The 18,244-nt window shown below is 32.2% G+C and overlaps 2 protein-coding genes across 11 annotated transcripts; both read left to right on the plus strand.

The window, feature by feature from the left end:
* Positions 1-6: 6 nt before the first annotated feature.
* Positions 7-16,219, plus strand: LOC106052765 (DNA methyltransferase 1-associated protein 1-like). 10 transcript variants are annotated; one of them, XM_056034710.1, is made up of 15 exons: positions 30-278; positions 7,932-8,005; positions 9,053-9,178; positions 9,547-9,648; positions 10,005-10,099; positions 10,244-10,364; positions 10,782-10,856; positions 10,983-11,201; positions 12,246-12,353; positions 12,751-12,942; positions 13,228-13,299; positions 13,377-13,449; positions 13,556-13,710; positions 14,609-14,791; positions 15,949-16,219. In XM_056034710.1, exons 4-15 carry the CDS (start codon positions 9,547-9,549, stop codon positions 16,009-16,011), a joined length of 1,458 nt encoding a protein of 485 aa, XP_055890685.1. In that variant the 5' UTR covers positions 30-278; positions 7,932-8,005; positions 9,053-9,178; the 3' UTR covers positions 16,012-16,219. The 10 variants fall into 10 exon arrangements, with proteins under 10 accessions (XP_055890687.1, XP_055890683.1, XP_055890688.1 ...); XM_056034712.1 differs by lacking the exon at positions 7,932-8,005 and having other exon boundaries at positions 7-66; XM_056034708.1 differs by lacking the exon at positions 7,932-8,005 and having other exon boundaries at positions 24-278.
* Positions 16,130-18,005, plus strand: LOC129927127 (protein IWS1 homolog). Its single transcript, XM_056034351.1, has 3 exons — positions 16,130-16,139; positions 16,761-17,269; positions 17,355-18,005. The coding sequence occupies exons 1-3, from the start codon at positions 16,130-16,132 to the stop codon at positions 18,003-18,005; spliced, it is 1,170 nt and encodes a 389-aa protein (XP_055890326.1).
* Positions 18,006-18,244: the final 239 nt, after the last annotated feature.

Below are 18,244 nucleotides of genomic sequence, written 5' to 3' on the forward strand. Positions count from 1 at the left end.
TAAAAACTTGAACCCAGATAAACCAAAAATTAGGAGCTAAATTTACCTGACCTATTATCGCACAAAGTGTTTATTTTGCTTTTTTTGTTTGTTTACCAGTAATAGACTATAGAGAAGATCTAGATAGATTCTAAATCCAGAAATTTATTATTAAAAAAATAAATTATTCAGATGTTAAATATAGACTAGTCTAGAGTAAGCACCTTGAACTCCTGCAGAATTACCAGATATTCTTTTAAACGATTCTAATTCGTCGTATAGAGTAATAGAGTATAGCGGTATATTTAGTATTAACTTTTATTAAGTATAATAATAATAATAACTTAAGTAAATAACTTCAATATTATGAATATTATATTATTATATAATATTCAATCAATATAGAATCTATCATAATATATGAATATTTTCAATATAAGTTTTAGATTTAGATCAATCTATAGACTTAATAGACTTATCAATTATCCTATCTTATATAATACAGAGGTTACTTCAAAAAAGAAGATGATTACGTCCTACGCGTCATGCATTTAGTCATGCATATTAACCAATGACTTAAATTCTGCCAAGTCACTGGTTTTCCTGGCTAGCTCAGGCAACCCATTCCATGCTCTAATAGCACTAGGGAAGAAGGAGTATTTGTACAAATTTGTCCTAGCATATGGGACGAGGAATGTGCCTTTATCTTTGTGTCTTTCAGAGTATTTTATTAAATTTTGTTTTTGTATTTGAAGATTATGGTTCAGTGTTTTATGTATTATTGCTACTTTACTTTTGAGCCTTCTGTCCTGAAGGCTTTCTAAATTTAGTGATTTTACTAAAGGTGTTACTCTAGTCAAATGTGAATATTCGTTTGTTATGAATCGCACTGCTCTATTTTGTGTCTGTTCTAGTTTCTTAATGTTTTCTTGAGTTGAGGGGTCCCAAACAGAGGATGCATATTCTATTATTGGCCTAACCAAGGTTAAATAACATTTTAGTTTTATGTTCTTATTTGATTTATAGAAATTTCTTTTAATAAATCCTAATGCTTTGTTTGATTTTTTTGTAGTTTCATCAATATGTGGATTCCATGACAGTTTTTCATTTATTATAACACCTAGGTATTTTGCGTTTTTAGTCTGTGTTACTGGTTTGCCATGAATAAGATAAGTGGAATTAATTTGTTTTAGTTTTTTTGTTACTCTTAACAACTGACATTTTTCTGGGTGGAAAGACATGCTCCAATTTGATTCCCATTTCTGTAATTCATCTAATTCTCTTTGTAAAATATCTGTGTCTTGTGTTGTTTTTATTGTTCTATATATTATGCAATCGTCTGCAAATAATCTGACTTTTGTTCCTGAAGTAATGCAATTTGGTAAATCATTTATGTAAATTAAAAATAGTAGTGGACCCAAGACTGTTCCTTGAGGTACACCTGAGTTTACTGTTATCGGTGTTGATTTAGAGCCATTTATTATTACAGTTTGTTCTCTCCCTATCAGAAAGTCTTTAATCCACTGATGCAGTGGACCATTAATGCCGAAATATTTTAATTTTTTAAGCAAACTATGGTGGTGAACTTTGTCAAAAGCCTTAGAAAAATCTAGTAAGATAGCATCTATTTGTTCACTATTATCTAAACCTTTTGAAAAATCATCAATTAGTCCTATTAGTTGTGTTTCACATGATCTATATTTCCTAAAGCCATGTTGGTATGGTGTGAGGACATTATGTTTGTCTAAGTGGTTTATGATGTTGCTACATATTATGTGTTCTAGGATTTTACATGTGATGCTGGTAAGTGATACTGGTCTGTAGTTTCCTGGGTCAGATTTTTCTCCTTTTTTAAATAGGGGGGTGACATTAGCTTCTTTCCAGTCCTTTGGTACTCTGCCCTGGTTAAGTGAAGCCTGAAAGAGTATTTTGAACACTGGGGCTAGCTCATTACTTAGTTCTTTGAGTAATCTAGCTGGAATACCATCAGGTCCAGAAGCTTTATTTGGTTTGGTGTTGGCTAATAGTTTTTGAATTCCATTTTCTTGTACTACTATATCTTCTATGTTGTCTATTTGGTTCAAATTCAGTAATATGTCTTTGTCTCCTGGGGCTGAGAATGCTGATGCAAAGTATTTGTTTAGAATGTTTGCTTTAGTTTCATTATCATTATGTATTATGTTATGTTCATCTTTTAATGGCGCTACGCCTGTTGTTTCCATTTTCTTAGACTTAATGTATGACCATAGGTTTTTGTTGTTGTCTTTAGATATTACATTGTTTATGTATTCACTCTGCAGCTGTCTGCTTACTTTTTGGGTTAAGTGTTTAATTTTTATATACTTTTTGTAAACTCTTTCTGCATTAGTTTCTTTAAATTTTCTATATAGGTTTTCCTTCTGTTTACAAAGCTTCTTTAGTCTATTATTAAACCAGCATTTATTTATTTTGTTTGATGTGTATTTAGTTGGTATTTGATTTTCTATAATGCTTTTAAGATGGTTTTTAATGAAATTCCAGAGGTCATCGACTGGTTGGTTAATGTCTTTTTCTAATAAGAATGTTTGTTGAAAGTTTAATGCAGCTTGGTGTAGTTGTGTTAGGTTACATTTATTCCAGAGTAAGATTTTTCTTTTGGGTTTTATATTGGCTACTGCTTTTATCTGACTGTGTATTTTTATGATCTCATGGTCTGATAGACCAGGGATAATATCATAATCAACTACTAATCCAGGTCTGTTGGTTAAGAAGAGATCTAATGTGTTGTTTAATCTAGTTGGCTTTTTAATGATTTGATCTAAACTTAGGTTGTGTAAAGTTTCTATGAAAAGCTCGTTTATGTCCTTAAGGTTTTGGTGTTTATCTATGGTTAGTGTTTTCCAATTTATATCAGGTAGGTTGAAATCACCCATAATCCAAAAAACTGCATTTTTATTTGTCTCTTTAAGTGTCGTAATCTGATTACATAGTTCCTGCATGTATTCTAAACTAGAATTTGGTGGTCTGTAAATGCTGCCTATTATTAGGGATGTTGAGGTGGTATTAATTTTACAAAATGTTGATTCTATATTTTTTGAGTTAGGTAAGGTAATTTCTTCTGCTATAAGAGTGTTTTTTATTGCTAAAAGAACTCCTCCATGATTATCAGCCCTATCTTTTCTAAAAATTTCATAATTACTATTGAAAATTTCTGCATTATAAATTTCAGGATGTAGCCAAGTTTCTGTGCCTGCAATTATGTCTGGTTTCTCACATTCTAATAAAATTTCTAAATCTGCTGTTTTGTTCCTAATGCTTTGAAAATTTATTATTAAGGTTTTAAGGTATTTTGGTGTTACTTCTTTAGTAGGTTTGTTTAGTGAGGCTGTTGTATTAATTTTAGTAGATTTAGGTTTAACAGGAGTGGATCTGGCTAGTGGTTGGTGAGTTTGGTTTGGGATGGTGTTTAGGATGTTGTATGGGTTAGAAGTGTCTGCATCAAAGGAATCAAACAGTCCTGATGTAAAGTGAGGTAACCCACACGGTACACAGTGCCATGACGCATCTTTGTTGCCTAAGGCATAATACACAGGTGTATTCATATGGAGACATGATGCATGGTACCATTCATCGCAGGTGTCAGATTGAATGGCTTTCTGTTTCATGGTGCATACTTTTTTGCAGATGTTGCATCTATCTTTAGATCTAGGCCCTGGATTTGACTCTACATCTCCTGCTATTAATATTAACAGTGATAGGTATTTATTTCTGCTGTGTCTGATTGAGAACTTCCATTTGTGATGGGTAATCTTCTTTAGTGTTATGGATGTGTATGTTAGGTTATTTTTTAAGTTGCTTTGATCTAAAGTGTGATGATTGATTATGACTGTTGTTTCTTTTTTAAGTTTAGTGTTGACTAAGGTAGATCTGGTTCTGTGTTCAGCTAGTATGTATTTAGTAATTATTAGGATAAATAGCCAGACTATAACTATAGTATAAGTTATATTATAAGTCATTATCATTATTATATTTATAATTATTATAAGTTGTATAAGTCTAAGTTGAATACTGTTATATTATCACAATACACTTAACAATACTGATGTTTAAAGTTACACTCCATTTTTATTAACATGAAACAAGGAGAGAACAACCAGCTGAGACTAATACACCGTGAATACACACTACTGACACACTTCAGAGTAAACCGTGAAATCGTGAACATACTGAACAATAGAACAAGGGAGACTACAAGAAAACAAACAAACACACACACAACATACATAAACATAAACACACATATAAATGTAACAAATACATTTGTCTGTTCGCTGAACTGATTTGTAATCATAAGTTATAGATCTATAATGTATAAGAATACCTGAATATATCAGAATTGAGAATAAGACTTTAGATCAACTTTAAGTTTAAGATCTAGATACTATAAGATAGAATAGATTAATTCTAGATCTCCTAGTTACTAGAAGTAGAATCTAAATATCTATTCTATAAATAATAATCTATTATCTATGACTATGTACTACTCCAGTTAAATCTAGTAGATTATAAAATTTTATCTTGTTCTAGATTCTACATCATCACTAGTAACATGACTAGTAGTAACTACTACTAGTAGTGACACTCATCCACTCGATCAGACGATCAGAGAGAGATTATTGTTTATTGAGAGATTTATTTAGATTAATCTAGAATTAGAACTAAAAGTCTAGACTGTACTATCTATATAATATATATATAGACTCTATATATATATGTAGATCTAGATCAGTGGTCTTCAACGGGGGCGATATCGCCTCCTAGGGGGCGTTTTCGAGATTTTGGGGAGCGCTGAGAGCCAAAGGGGCGGTAGGGGGGCGCTGGGCACAAAATGGGGCGGTAAGGGGGCGCTGGGCATAAAGGGGGAAAGAAAAAACTAAAGGTGCTCTGAAACAAAAACAAATTTTAAAATTCTTCAATATTAAAGATGGGAAACTAAATATAGACAAATTATAGTTAACTTGCTTCTAATTTAAGAACAGAAACAGCTTTAGAAATTGAGTTCGGGAATCTCATTTTCTATTTTTAAATTCTTACTCTTTTGCTGTGAATGGAGAGTATTTATTGTCCTTGGATCTCGCGCGTATAAACTTTTAAGATTTGATAAACAAAGTAGGTAATACGCCTTTTAGATTATAGTTTATTTTATCTACATATGTTAATATATTGATATGTAAATGTTAATTGCAAAAAACATTACAGATAACATTTATTAAAATATTTAAACTTTTTAAAAACAAAAAGCATTGATAAAATGTGACGAAAACTCACTGGTATGTCATGTAATATTTCCTTGAGATTTAGTGAATTGCCACTAGAAAAAAAGTAAGTTCTACTTTGATGGCATTTTCAGATGAGGTTATGAAACCAAGTTGGCTTCACGAACATATAGGCCTAGCGATATCCAAAAATAATTTAAGAATATTCATGAACAATTATAGAAATCTACAATTAAAACAATATTAAAAACAAAAAACGGCAAAGCAGGATATGTTTTAATGGCTTCTTAGAAAAATGCATATATAGCTTTTTAAAAATTCTTATATTATATTGTTGAAAAATTGATTAAAACTAAATTTAAAAAAAAAACATTTGTTACACAAAAAGACTTTTTTTCTGTTAGAGATACAATATTATTTCAAACTTGTCTAGTTATGTAGCTTATGAGGACACATAGGAAACCATCAATGGTTGGACGCTACAATGACTTCATAGGTAATATGGAATAAAGAACAAATCTTTTCACTATTCACATTGTGAGTTATGATACACAAGAAAAGTTTAGCCCGCAATTTCATTTCTATTTGAATCTAATTATAAAACAAATTCATGCCGAAAATAAGCGCATCTTTCAACAGTTTTGTGAAACAAATGATGAAAAAAGTGTTAGGCTCTTGTTGTAAACTGAAGTTCGCTGGGTTTCGAAAGGGGTTTGTTAATTGTTCTGGCTCTTTTTTTAAGCTCTTTTTTTTTCTAGAAACGGGAAGATTCAACGGTTGGGGATGACTTAAAACAGGCTAAAAAAAAATTGTTTTACATGGAAGGCATCTAACACAAATGAATGAAACGAACCTCCGACTGCTAGGAAAGAGATTGACTTTGATAATATCATTGTCTCTTTTATCGAGATATTAAATCTATTTTAAAGAGTTTACACTCTCACATAACTTGTTTGTTGACAAATGAATTACTGCCCAAGGACACCAATATCTATGCAATTCACATAGCAATGCTCTATGTAGAAATTAAGATTCGCTTCTAAAATTAAAAAAATATATATAAATAACAATTATTAAACATCTATTACTGATGTTCAAATTGAATTGCATGAAAAAATAGATTTACAAAACTATTTCAGTAAAAAGAATGTAAACATTGGAGGCACACAGTGGCGTAGCTAGGGTGGGGGGAGGGGGAAATTTGAAAATCCCCCGGGCCCCCATTTAAAGTGCTTTTTTTAATTAATTAAATTAAATATTACGCCAAATGCAGCGACCCCCAAAGATGTCAAGCCTCCTGGCCCCCAAACGATGGAAATTCCTAGGTACGTCCCTGGAGGCACAACAGAGATGTGGCTGCATTTAATTGTTTCAGTAAAATTCCAAAACTGTGGTCGAAATTAGAATTATGTTTTACCTTTTCAGTAAACTTACATGGTTAACCTAATTTAGTGCGTAACAAAGTTAATGAATAAGCAAAGAAATAGACTGGATGTAGCGACTAGAGGAGACCTTCTCCTTGCTTTGACTAATTTAAAGCTTGAAATTTCTAATATTGTCAACTGCATGAGGCACAAGGTTCCCATTAGCTTGATTTCTTTTTGTAGTGAATTCAGCAATAATAATAATTATATTAAAAAATAAAACTAAATTTACAATTAAACCTAAAAACAGTAGGCCCTAATATTCAAAAATTTAAACGGAGACTATTCTTAGGATTTTAAAGAAAGTCTTTACAATAGATTTTTGTGTGTAATCACTGCAAATTATTTGACATAATTTTTGTATAATGATAATATTGGCTGTTTTTGCCTTTAATTCCGAAGATTACGGCTGAGTCCAGTGTTTCACATAACTACGCAAACCCAACTGCGACCTATATATTTTCCCAAATTTTGTGCAGACAAAATGCGTTGTATGCTGGTGTTCTATTTAAGTTTTCTTTCCGTCTTTTGCGCCTGTCTTCAATAATGGCTTTTCTTTGAGTATCAAATGTTTGTCCCGCAGTTTTTGTAAGAGCTCTCGAACTGTTTCTCTCAGAGACTATCTGCTTCCAGAGGATGCTGCCAGGTACTTTCCTCTATGCCAGTGAGAGCGAAATAGCGCCTGAATAAATCTTTATAGCGCTCACTGGGAAGGGGGGCACCTCTGTAACTCAGTCCTCCTCAAAGCTCGTCAGTCATAGGCCAAGGAGTTCACAACAATCGCCTTTGACATGCGGTCGTCTATCAAGTGGGATAAGTGTTATTGACAGCATAAAAATTAATAAATAGATGATATTTTGTTTAAATTTGGCTTCTCACACTTCTTTGTAACTGTTTTCCTTAGAGGGGGGCGCTGGCGGATTTTTTAAAGAAAAAATTTGAAAAGGGGGCGGTTGGCCAAAAAAGGTTGAAGACCACTGATCTAGATGATAAGTTAGCTCTACAACTACTAGGTCTAAGTTCTCTAGCTTAATAAATCTAATAGGCTCTACTCTAGTAAGTCTAGCTAGAATCTAGACTTGACTCTGACTAGACTCTAATAATAATCTGTCTATTTAATACTAGATCAATAGCCCATATATATAATAAATCTATATATTATATATACTGGGCTTTTTTCTTGTGATGGTATGCACTGGTACAGCGTATCAGCACCTTTTTGAAAAAATTATTACCTTTCTTGTATTTTAACGTATATATTATTAATTTTTAGTAGTTAAAAGTTAGGCAATCAAATTCTGAGTACCGGCACCTATTTTTTTTACCAAAAAAGCACTAGATATACAGGTATATTAATATATATATATATATATTATATATATATATTTGATGTATAGATAATAAAGGAAATATATATAATATAAATTTACAATTTGAATTTAAAGTTAATAATTATAAGTCTAACTTTTAGATGTACTTTTTACTCTAGATTGAAAGATTTTAGTCTAGATAGATAACTCATTTACTGTTCTAACCTAGATTAGAATATATATATATTTATTATATATAATACTATAAAGTAGAATGTTTGGCGTATGTATGTGTATGTATGTCCCCGTATAGAAATAAAAACTGCTTGACCAATCTTGATAAAACTTGTGTATGTATGTCCCGGTATAGAAATAAAAACTGCTTGACCAATCTTGATAAAACTTGGCAGAAATGGGTATTTAAAGGGAAGCATTAGGTAGTTTTAAGAGATGTCAGTCACTATAGTAAATATATTTACATTAACTTGCATTGTACATTTATGAAGTGTGTATATTATTAAAGTGATTCCAAGTTCCAGAATAAAAGCTTTGTATTTATGTTAAAAGGATTTCAGTTTGAATTTATACTTTAAAGTAGTGTCTCCAGCATCACGATATTGTTTGAGTGTTCTGAAATTGTTTTAAAGAGAGAACTATTTGAAATTAGAACTTCAGAATTGCATTGTCTGATGAACAAAATCTCATCATAACATCAATCAAGACATTGTGACATCAGGCACATAAACATTTCATGTCACTGAGTCTTTTTCTCATAATAATCCCATTGCAGATGTATTTATTTTTGACATTTTGACTTCTTCAGTTGCAGTCTATATTACATAATATTAATTTTATCTTTTTTTTTCTAGTAACTTTGATTAAACTTATCCTACAATGCATTAATGTCACTTTATTCAGCATCTTTAGCTCAAGGCAATCAATACTTGTGCAGACTATCTCCTTAAAAAAAAAAAAAATAGTCACTCTATGTTTGCATCTCTACTTTTCAAAAATTATTATTTTTTATTATGTACTTCATTATTTTCTTAGCAAGTGTTTTTTTCTTTTCTTTTTTTTTTTTCAGTATAAATTGCTTATATCATGAGACACCATGGACTGATATATTGTTAAAATTTTAAAAAAATCAGGATTTAGTAATAACTTTCTTGACAACCTCTCTAATAAAGAACCACATTTATTTTTTTACAAGGTATGAGTAGTTTTTAATTCTGATAATTTATTTCACCTTTTAAATAATAGATTTTCCTTATGTTAGCAAACAAATAATGTTAAGACTCTTTAATACAATGGTGATAGGAGTCACAAATGCTAAAGATCTGATTATAAACATGTTTACTTTTCAAAATTATATTGGTGGCTTAAATGCTTTACAAAATACTAAGTAAATTTACATTTTGGTAATATTTAGTTAATATTTATTTCTGTTTTTGAACTAGTAGTGCTAGTAACTTTTGAAACAAATAAATTTTTTTTTTGGTCATTTGTTCATGCTTATAGAAGCTTACATAGCTTTAAAAAAAAAAGAAAATACATTTCCTTTCCTTCTTTTTTGTTTAGATGGCATCTAGCATGGATGTAAGAGACATTTTAGAACTGGACACTGGTCAGATGCAAAATGATTTTGTGACCAAAGAATCTCTTATGTATGATGGCAAAAAAGTAAGACATTGAATGTTTGTGTAACTACATAAAATAGAAATTACATTTTTTTTTTCATTTACAATCATGGTTAGGGTTAGACCTTTCAAGTTTATACATTAATGTTCAATACTAATAATTGTATTTGTTATTCACACCCATATTCTCTTTAAAAAATATATATATATATATATATATATATATATATATATATATATATATATATATATATATATATATATATATATATATATATATATATATATATATAATTATGAAGTTTACTTTACATTTCTTAAAATAGTTGATTGACATGTAAGAAAATTGTAATTTAATTTTGTATTAATGTTATCTTTTGTTATCATTATTTTCTTTAGAAAAAAGTTAAAAAACCTGATGCAAGTATAAAACGTCCAGAAGGAATGCACAGAGAATTATGGGGCTTACTTCACACTGATAGTCGATATCAAACGTAATTCATTTCTATTTAGTTACAGTATATATACAAGTGTGTATTAATATGAATATTATCGAAGACTTTATTTTAAACATATAAAAACATTTGTATACATCTGATAAAAATTTTAAAATGTAAACACCATTTTTTTCACTACAGAGATGCAGCACCAATAATTCCATCAGACACCAAGCAGGGTTACAAACAGATGAAAGCTAAAATTGGAAGCAGCCGAGTGCGGCCTTGGAAGTGGATGCCATTTACTAATGCAGCTAGAAAAGTAGGACAGTTGTCATTTGAAAAGTTTAGCAATAAACATTTTCAAATTAAATTAAATAATTCAGAAGACTTTCAAACATACCAGCTACAAACTATTAAATTACATGCTGAACAAAAAATATTTAAATGTTTCCAACATCCTAAATGTTCCAAATAAAATTGCATATTTATGACATAATTCATATATATATACAAAGCATTTAAGCTACATATAATTTGACATAAAAGCTTTAGATTTACATGTCTCTCCTCCCAATTACCTTTTTTTTTTTTTACTTAGATGCCCACTTTTTTTAAATGCTATAAAATATAGACATTTTTAAGGTTCTAGTATTCTTAGAAAAATCTCTTTTATTTCAGTTTGATTTTGTAGGGTTTACTTTTTTGAAACAGTTTTGTTAACATCTCAATTTTTCAGGATGGTGCAGTTTTTTATCATTGGGGTCGTGTAGCTGATGAGGGCAAAGATTATCCCTTTGCCCGATTTAATAAGGTTTGATAAGTATTTTCAAACATTAAATAGTTGTTTTTAGTTTGCTATTTATTGCAAATTTTAGTTGCAGTGCTTTTATATTTAAAAAAATGACTGTCCACTGATATTATTGACCTCTTTTCTTAGAGTGTAGATATCCCAGTATTCTCTGATCTAGAATACCAACAACATTTGCATGATGATAATTGGACCCGCCAGGAAACCGATCATCTGTTTGAGCTGTGTAGGCGGTTTGACCTGCGCTTCATTATTGTACATGACCGTTGGGACAGAGAGAAGTATAAGGAACACAGTGTGGAAGATCTGAAAGAAAGATATTATAATATCTGCAACACACTAGCCAAGGTAAGCTTTGACCTCTAGTGCGAAACTTACTATAGTAGAAGTTTACAGCTCATGGGATACATGAAAAAATGCTTATTTTGAAGGTTTAGTTTTTTTGTTGTTTATTTACCTCAGAATTCACCCACTTCAATTTAAAGAAATTAGATTTTGCTCTATAACCCAATGACACCACTATAGATTGATCTAGGCTAAGCCTAATTTAATTTACTTGAGCCTTATCTTTTGAGCTGTTTGATCTAAACTGTGTGCAACACACTTTGCAGCCCCATCTCAATGCTCACTTTAAACTAAACTAACATTGAATTCCTTAAAGGAAACTAACCCTATCTTATTTTATAATCAAACAAAAGTAAGGCAATGTCAGAAGGATCCTAGGCATCACATTTAAAGACCGCATCACAAACCAAGAGATTAGAGACAAGGTTACTGCAGCGATAGGACCCCATGATGACCTGTTAACTATCGTAAAAAAACGCAAGCTAAAAATCTATGACCATATTACAAGGTCTTCTGGGCTCGCAAAGATGTTCCTTCAGGGAATAGTACCAGGAAAAAGAAGAAGAGGCAGACAGAGAAAGCGATGGGAAGACAACATTGAAAGAGGTTCTAACTAAGGCAAAAGATAGAGAGGAATGGAGAAAGACGGTCGACAAATCTTGCATGGTGCCCCAATGGTCATCACACCTGAGGCTGATAAAAACTGCTGTACGGAGGAAGAGGAAAAAGTGTCTCATGTATTTTATATTTGTCCCAGGCTTGTCAAATTGTGATTCAGCATGTCAGGGAAGACACTCGTGCTTAACTTATAAGGGAACATAGGCTCATTACACAAAGCCGCAGGAAGAGAGAATTTTAACTTATTATTATATATTATAATTATATTGTATCTATTATTATTATATATATGATTATTTTTTTATTTTTTTTTAGTCCATTACTATTTAACACAAAAAAAAAAAGTGTAATGCCTGTAAAAATTCTAAAAATGATTTGTTAAAATGTTATCATCTGTTTTTCAAACATATTTGTTATGTCATGTTCTAGGTACGTGCACCACAAGGAGCAGAGCCCAAAATCAAAGCTTTTGATGCAGAGCATGAGAGAAGGAGAAAATCTCAGCTTACAAAACTGTTTGACAGAACACAAGAGCAGGTAATCTTCTCTTGTTTTATTTCTTATTTTTACTTTTGGCTTCCAAAATCTTTTTTTTTTCCTTTTTAAGTGGAGACAATAGAAAAAGTATTGTTTCTTTGTACCACTTATAAGTGAATAATTGAAAGTTACTCAGAAAATCCTTACGATAAAGTAGCATGTGATAAATTGCTGTTATTTTTTATAAGTAGGTCATACATATATATATATCAGTGAAAATGAAATGTATGTTTTGGAGGCCATTTGTTTTCCTTTTGTATCTCTTTCTTTCTGTTTATAGTTTTAGTTATGTTAGATAATGTATAATAATCAAAATGTTTTCTTTTTCTTTTAGCTATTTCAACTGTATCTATTTATTAATGTTACTGAATTTCTTTGCCTGTGATTTTATTGTTAGGTGGAAGAGGAGGAGTTTTTGATTGGTGAACTGAAAAAAATTGAACTTCGAAAGAAAGAGCGTGAGAAGAAGCAGCAAGATTTACAGAAGTTGATCACTGCAGCAGATACCAATGCAGACAACAGGAAGGCTGAGAGGAAAAACACTAAAAAGAAATTACAGGCCAGAGAAATAAAAGATGGTGGAATCTTGGTGAGTTGGACTCAATATATTAGTGTCAGTTTTATTTGATCAAGGCTAGAGACCTGTGGCGACTAGAAATGCCTTATAGTTTGATTGATATATGATTTACGTTGTCAGTCTTGAAAGATTGACTTTGGATTACAAAGGTAAAGGTAGCATGTGTTTGGAGAATCAAGTGATTTGTAGTTTTCTGAATAACATTGAGTATAGATATGATCTTTTATTGTCAACCTTAATGATATCTGTACAAAAAACTTGAGATTCATTAAGTATATTTTGATTTTCTTTTTATAGGCAGCACCTGAACCAGGTGGGATCAAGTTCCCAGACTTCAAAGCTTCGGGTACCAGCTTGCGAAGTCAGAGGGTAAGCAATCTATGTTGTCTACTTTTTTTTTCTATTAATTTTTATTGAAACTAAAAGTCATTTTTTTATTTTAAAAGATGAAGCTCCCAGCAACCATTGGCCAAAAGAAAACAAAAGCAATTGAACAAGTATTGGAAGAGCTTGGACTTGGTTGGTTATTTTGTTTTGTGTTGGAATATTGTTGTTTTTAATTCAAACATTTATTTAGGTCAGTCTTTATCACATTTCATACGAGCAAAACTTGTTTGTCTGTCAGAGTTCAACCCGATGCCAACAGATGAAATAGTCAACACTTTCAACATGCTGCGTCAAGATATAGTCTTACTTTACGAGCTTAAGCTAGCCATGTCCACATGTGAATATGAACTTCAGACCCTCAAACACAGACATGACCAACTCATAGCAAACAGAGTAAATCTAAATTTTTTGTTTATATTCTAAGTTCACATTATTTTAACACATCACTGCTAGAGACCCAGTGGTTGTGCAATTTTTTTAAATTTGAAATAGATGAATCACTTCCATTTTTATCAGGTTGGCTATACAAAGCAGCCAGAAACTGATAAATTAAGAATAGGTTCTTTAAGTGGAGAACTAATTGAATGCTGTAATTTAGAAAAATATAATTTATTTCCATGAAATGTATTTCAAAGACAATCTTTCATTTGATGAAACATTAAACCATTGAAGAAAAACTGCAAAAAAAGAATATATAGTAATTACATTACTTACCTACAATGAATAAATGACATTTAATAAAAACATCAAAGTTTTAAAATACAGCTTTATGTTGATCTTTTGTTGTGTTCATAACATATGTGCGCACACACACACACGAATAGCAATTTCTGAACTAGGCTTCTAGAACATTGCTCTCTAAAATCATTATGTTGAACATTATAGTATCACTTCAAGTGGTTCACAATGTCCATATTTATTTATTTTTTTTTATAAATCTTCATGACGTCTAACTACCTGACTTTATTCAGGCTTCAATCGAAGCATCTTGAAAAATGTTGATGTGGAGTATAGACTATTTGGATAAATAGAGACAGTTCTATCCAATGATATTATATTAACACAGTTTTTTTTTAAGAAAACAGGTTTAATATAATAATCCACTTTGATATAAAAAAAAGAATTAGTCAGTTTTATAAAGTGACAAAGAATGTGATAAAGTTTGTTCTGTTAGGTTTGATGAACCAGTTTGATGTAAAAATAAATTAATATTTATGTTGAAATGTATTATGATCATCAAACTCCATTTAAGTGTGTATTAGCATTAAATTGATTTTTAATGTTCTGACAGAATGGAGGGAGCTCACTCTCAAGTTACCTACAGTCTTCAGTTGTCAAAGAACCCGACACACCCACAATATCCATGGATGATGGGGCTGGTGAAAGTAGTCAGGACGGTTGCGCCATGTCTCCAGCTAAACGGAAGCTGTTAATGGATACTATTGATGTAGTAGGCACAGCATCTACTCCAAGTGTAAGTGCTCAATTATAGACTCATTTCTAGCATGGAATGAAATGAAGTCTTATCTATCACAAACTTTCAATGAGGATTGTTACTTGATCTGTGCAGCATTTTTATTGTCATGACTTTTTTTTCCCCTTAGTTTAATGCTGAACAGTTGAATTATGGGATACTTCCAGTATGGATCTGTTAAACATTTAATGATCTGAAGATTGTATAGGAATCTTTCTGTATGCGTAGTATTACTATTGTTGAGTTCGCATTGCCAACAGACAAATCAGACATATGCACACTTGAAGTATAAATCAAGTCAACTCTTCGTCATAATAATGATTTAAAATGGGAACAATCACTCTGTCTCTATCACTACAACTATCCATGTTACTCCTATGAAAGTCTAGCATCAACTATCTAAGCTACAGACTCATTTGGAATTAATGTCGTCATAATTGTGTGATCCCTAGCAGTCGCCTAAAATGCTTCTCTGCAATAAGTTCATCCCCTTCAAATCTAAATTATCATTTGGCAGAAACAAATATTTAAAGAGTTTGATTTCGAACATCTAAATGACTTGTTATTTTAGTCTTTTCTCAAAAACAATAATATAGCAAGTTACAAAATAATAGATTCTTGTATTACAAAAATGATTTAATGATATCTAAAGAATTTGTTTTAATTGTTGATAAATTCAGTTTTAGATTTAGTTTCAAGTTCTAACTTCTGTATAATCCCTGACTTTGTTGGCATGCATGAAAGAAAATAGAAATCCAACTTTCAACAAAAGAACAACTAAGTTAACATTTTTGTCTTTGAAATCTTTTGTCTCATAAGTTTGTTTTCTACTGAGACAAACAAAATACTTTCAATTGTTTTACTCTTTGTCGGTCATCAAGCTTCACCTCATGCGTAATTGTGATGTGCAGTCAAGCATGACAAGCATAATGGCAGATCCACTTTTTAAATGCAGTTATTAAAACTTTTGTGCATTGGTTGAAAAAAAAAAAACATATAATGTAAAGCCTATTAATTTTTTTTTTATTTTGACTAAATTTCAGCAACGTGTATTTGCCATTATTTTCACATTCAATCTGTTTTCTATAAAGTTGATGTTTATTGTGTTTTAAAAAACAGTATTACTTTCTTATCAGAACTTTGTTCTATTTCCTCAGAAAAAACGTAAAGCTGCCATTGAGCAAAGTCAAGTTCTGAAGAAGATCAAGCAGAAGATGTAAACAAAGCAATTCTTCAAATTTGGCATTTTGCATTTACTGTTGTAATTATGTTTTGTGTTTGTTAGTGTAAGCTGTGCTTAAATTTTGTGTAATTGACTCAATGAGGGGATGAATGGAGATGTTGTCAGGTTTGGTCTGGATGCATTCTTTGTTCGTGGCATTGAGTGATATTTTTTTAAAACATATAAAATCAATTTAATAATCCCTAGTTACTTGTACAGTGTTTTTCTTTTTTAATTTTTTCAATTTTAGAAGTATAAATAGGCCTTCTTATAAACCAATATGGCATCTAAGAAAATTTATTGAATCTCAATACTTTAATAAGTTGCCTGACATTTATACTAGTGAAAAATTTGGAACAGAAGAAAAAGTTAGATTTTTTAATTTTTTTTCAAATGCTTTCTCAAAAAAGTTTCCAGCAGTTAACTATTTGCTGCCAACAGACCAGAAAAATCCTCAACTGCAGGAAAAGAAATCTATTTGTGGTTTACCACAAACAAGGATACCGGGTATTATATTGCATTACAAAAAGTTGCATTTTTGTTGTCAGTTTCTAAAGGTCCAATTAAGTTTTTATTTTATATTGCTAGTGAGACATCAGTTGACTAACATTGGTTGAACTTAACTACCTGCCTGATTTAACCATTTAGAGCTCGTGAAGAAACGACAATCATTGGAAAACGTCCTGCAGTTATGGCATAATTAAAAAAAAAAACACTTGTAGAAAAATATTGAATTGACTAAACCAGTGGTAACAGACTGCGGCTCTGACTTCTCGACTAAACCAGTGGTAACAGACTGCGGCTCTGACTTCTCGACTAAACCAGTGGTAACAGACTGCGGCTCTGACTTCTCGACTAAACCAGTGGTAACAGACTGCGGCTCTGACTTCTCGACTAAACCAGTGGTAACAGACTGCGGCTCTGACTTCTCGACTAAACCCGTGGTAACAGACTGCGGCTCTGACTTCTTGACTAAACCAGTGGTAACAGACTGCGGCTCTGACTTCTTGACTAAACCAGTGGTAACAGACTGCGGCTCTGACTTCTTGACTAAACCAGTGGTAACAGACTGCGGCTCTGACTTCTTGACTAAACCAGTGGTAACAGACTGCGGCTCTGACTTCTTGACTAAACCAGTGGTAACAGACTGCGGCTCTGACTTCTTGACTAAACCAGTGGTAACAGACTGCGGCTCTGACTTCTTGACTAAACCAGTGGTAACAGACTGCGGCTCTGACTTCTTGACTAAACCAGTGGTAACAGACTGCGGCTCTGACTTCTCGACTAAACCAGTGGTAACAGACTGCGGCTCTGACTTCTCGACTAAACCAGTGGTAACAGACTGCGGCTCTGACTTCTCGAAGAACAGACTGCCGCTCTGACTTCTTGACTAAACCAGTGGTAACAGACTGCGGCTCTGACTTCTTGACTAAACCAGTGGTAACAGACTGCGGCTCTGACTTCTTGACTAAACCAGTGGTAACAGACTGCGGCTCTGACTTCTTAACTAAACCAGTGGTAACAGACTGCGGCTCTGACTTCTTGACTAAACCAGTGGTAACAGACTGCGGCTCTGACTTCTCGACTAAACCTGTGGTAACAGACTGCGGCTCTGACTTCTTGACTAAACCAGTGGTAACAGACTGCGGCTCTGACTTCTTGACTAAACCAGTGGTAACAGACTGCGGCTCTGACTTCTCGACTAAACCTGTGGTAACAGACTGCGGCAATGACTTCTCGACTAAACCTGTGGTAACAGACTGCGGCTCTGACTTCTTGACTAAACCAGTGGTAACAGACTGCGGCTCTGACTTCTCGACTAAACCAGTGGTAACAGACTGCGGCTCTGACTTCTCGGCTTCCACGAAATGTTTAGTGTATGCAGGAATATTATTTACTAGCTTGCCTTGTAAGAGAAAAACAAACTTTTTGAAACGCAAGCCTACAGAAAAGATGCACAAATTTACAAAATCACAGATAGTCGTTCTCTAGCATGTGTATCATTATCTCTGTTGGATTGCTGAGTATTCATTTCTACAAGCATAACAACATGTAATTTTTTTGGGGGGTATTTATTGTTTTACCATTATTCGTTAGGTTGGACAACTGGGGCAACAACAGCACAAGGGAAGTGAAGGCTATTCTTCCGGTTATTGCCTCCACTAAAGACCCTAAAGAGGAACTTTTTGGGATTATTGCCACTGAAAGGGAAAATGCGTGAGCTTGAAGTA

This window comes from Biomphalaria glabrata, chromosome 7, assembly GCF_947242115.1.
Source record: "Biomphalaria glabrata chromosome 7, xgBioGlab47.1, whole genome shotgun sequence".
Taxonomy (NCBI): Eukaryota; Metazoa; Mollusca; class Gastropoda; family Planorbidae; genus Biomphalaria; species Biomphalaria glabrata.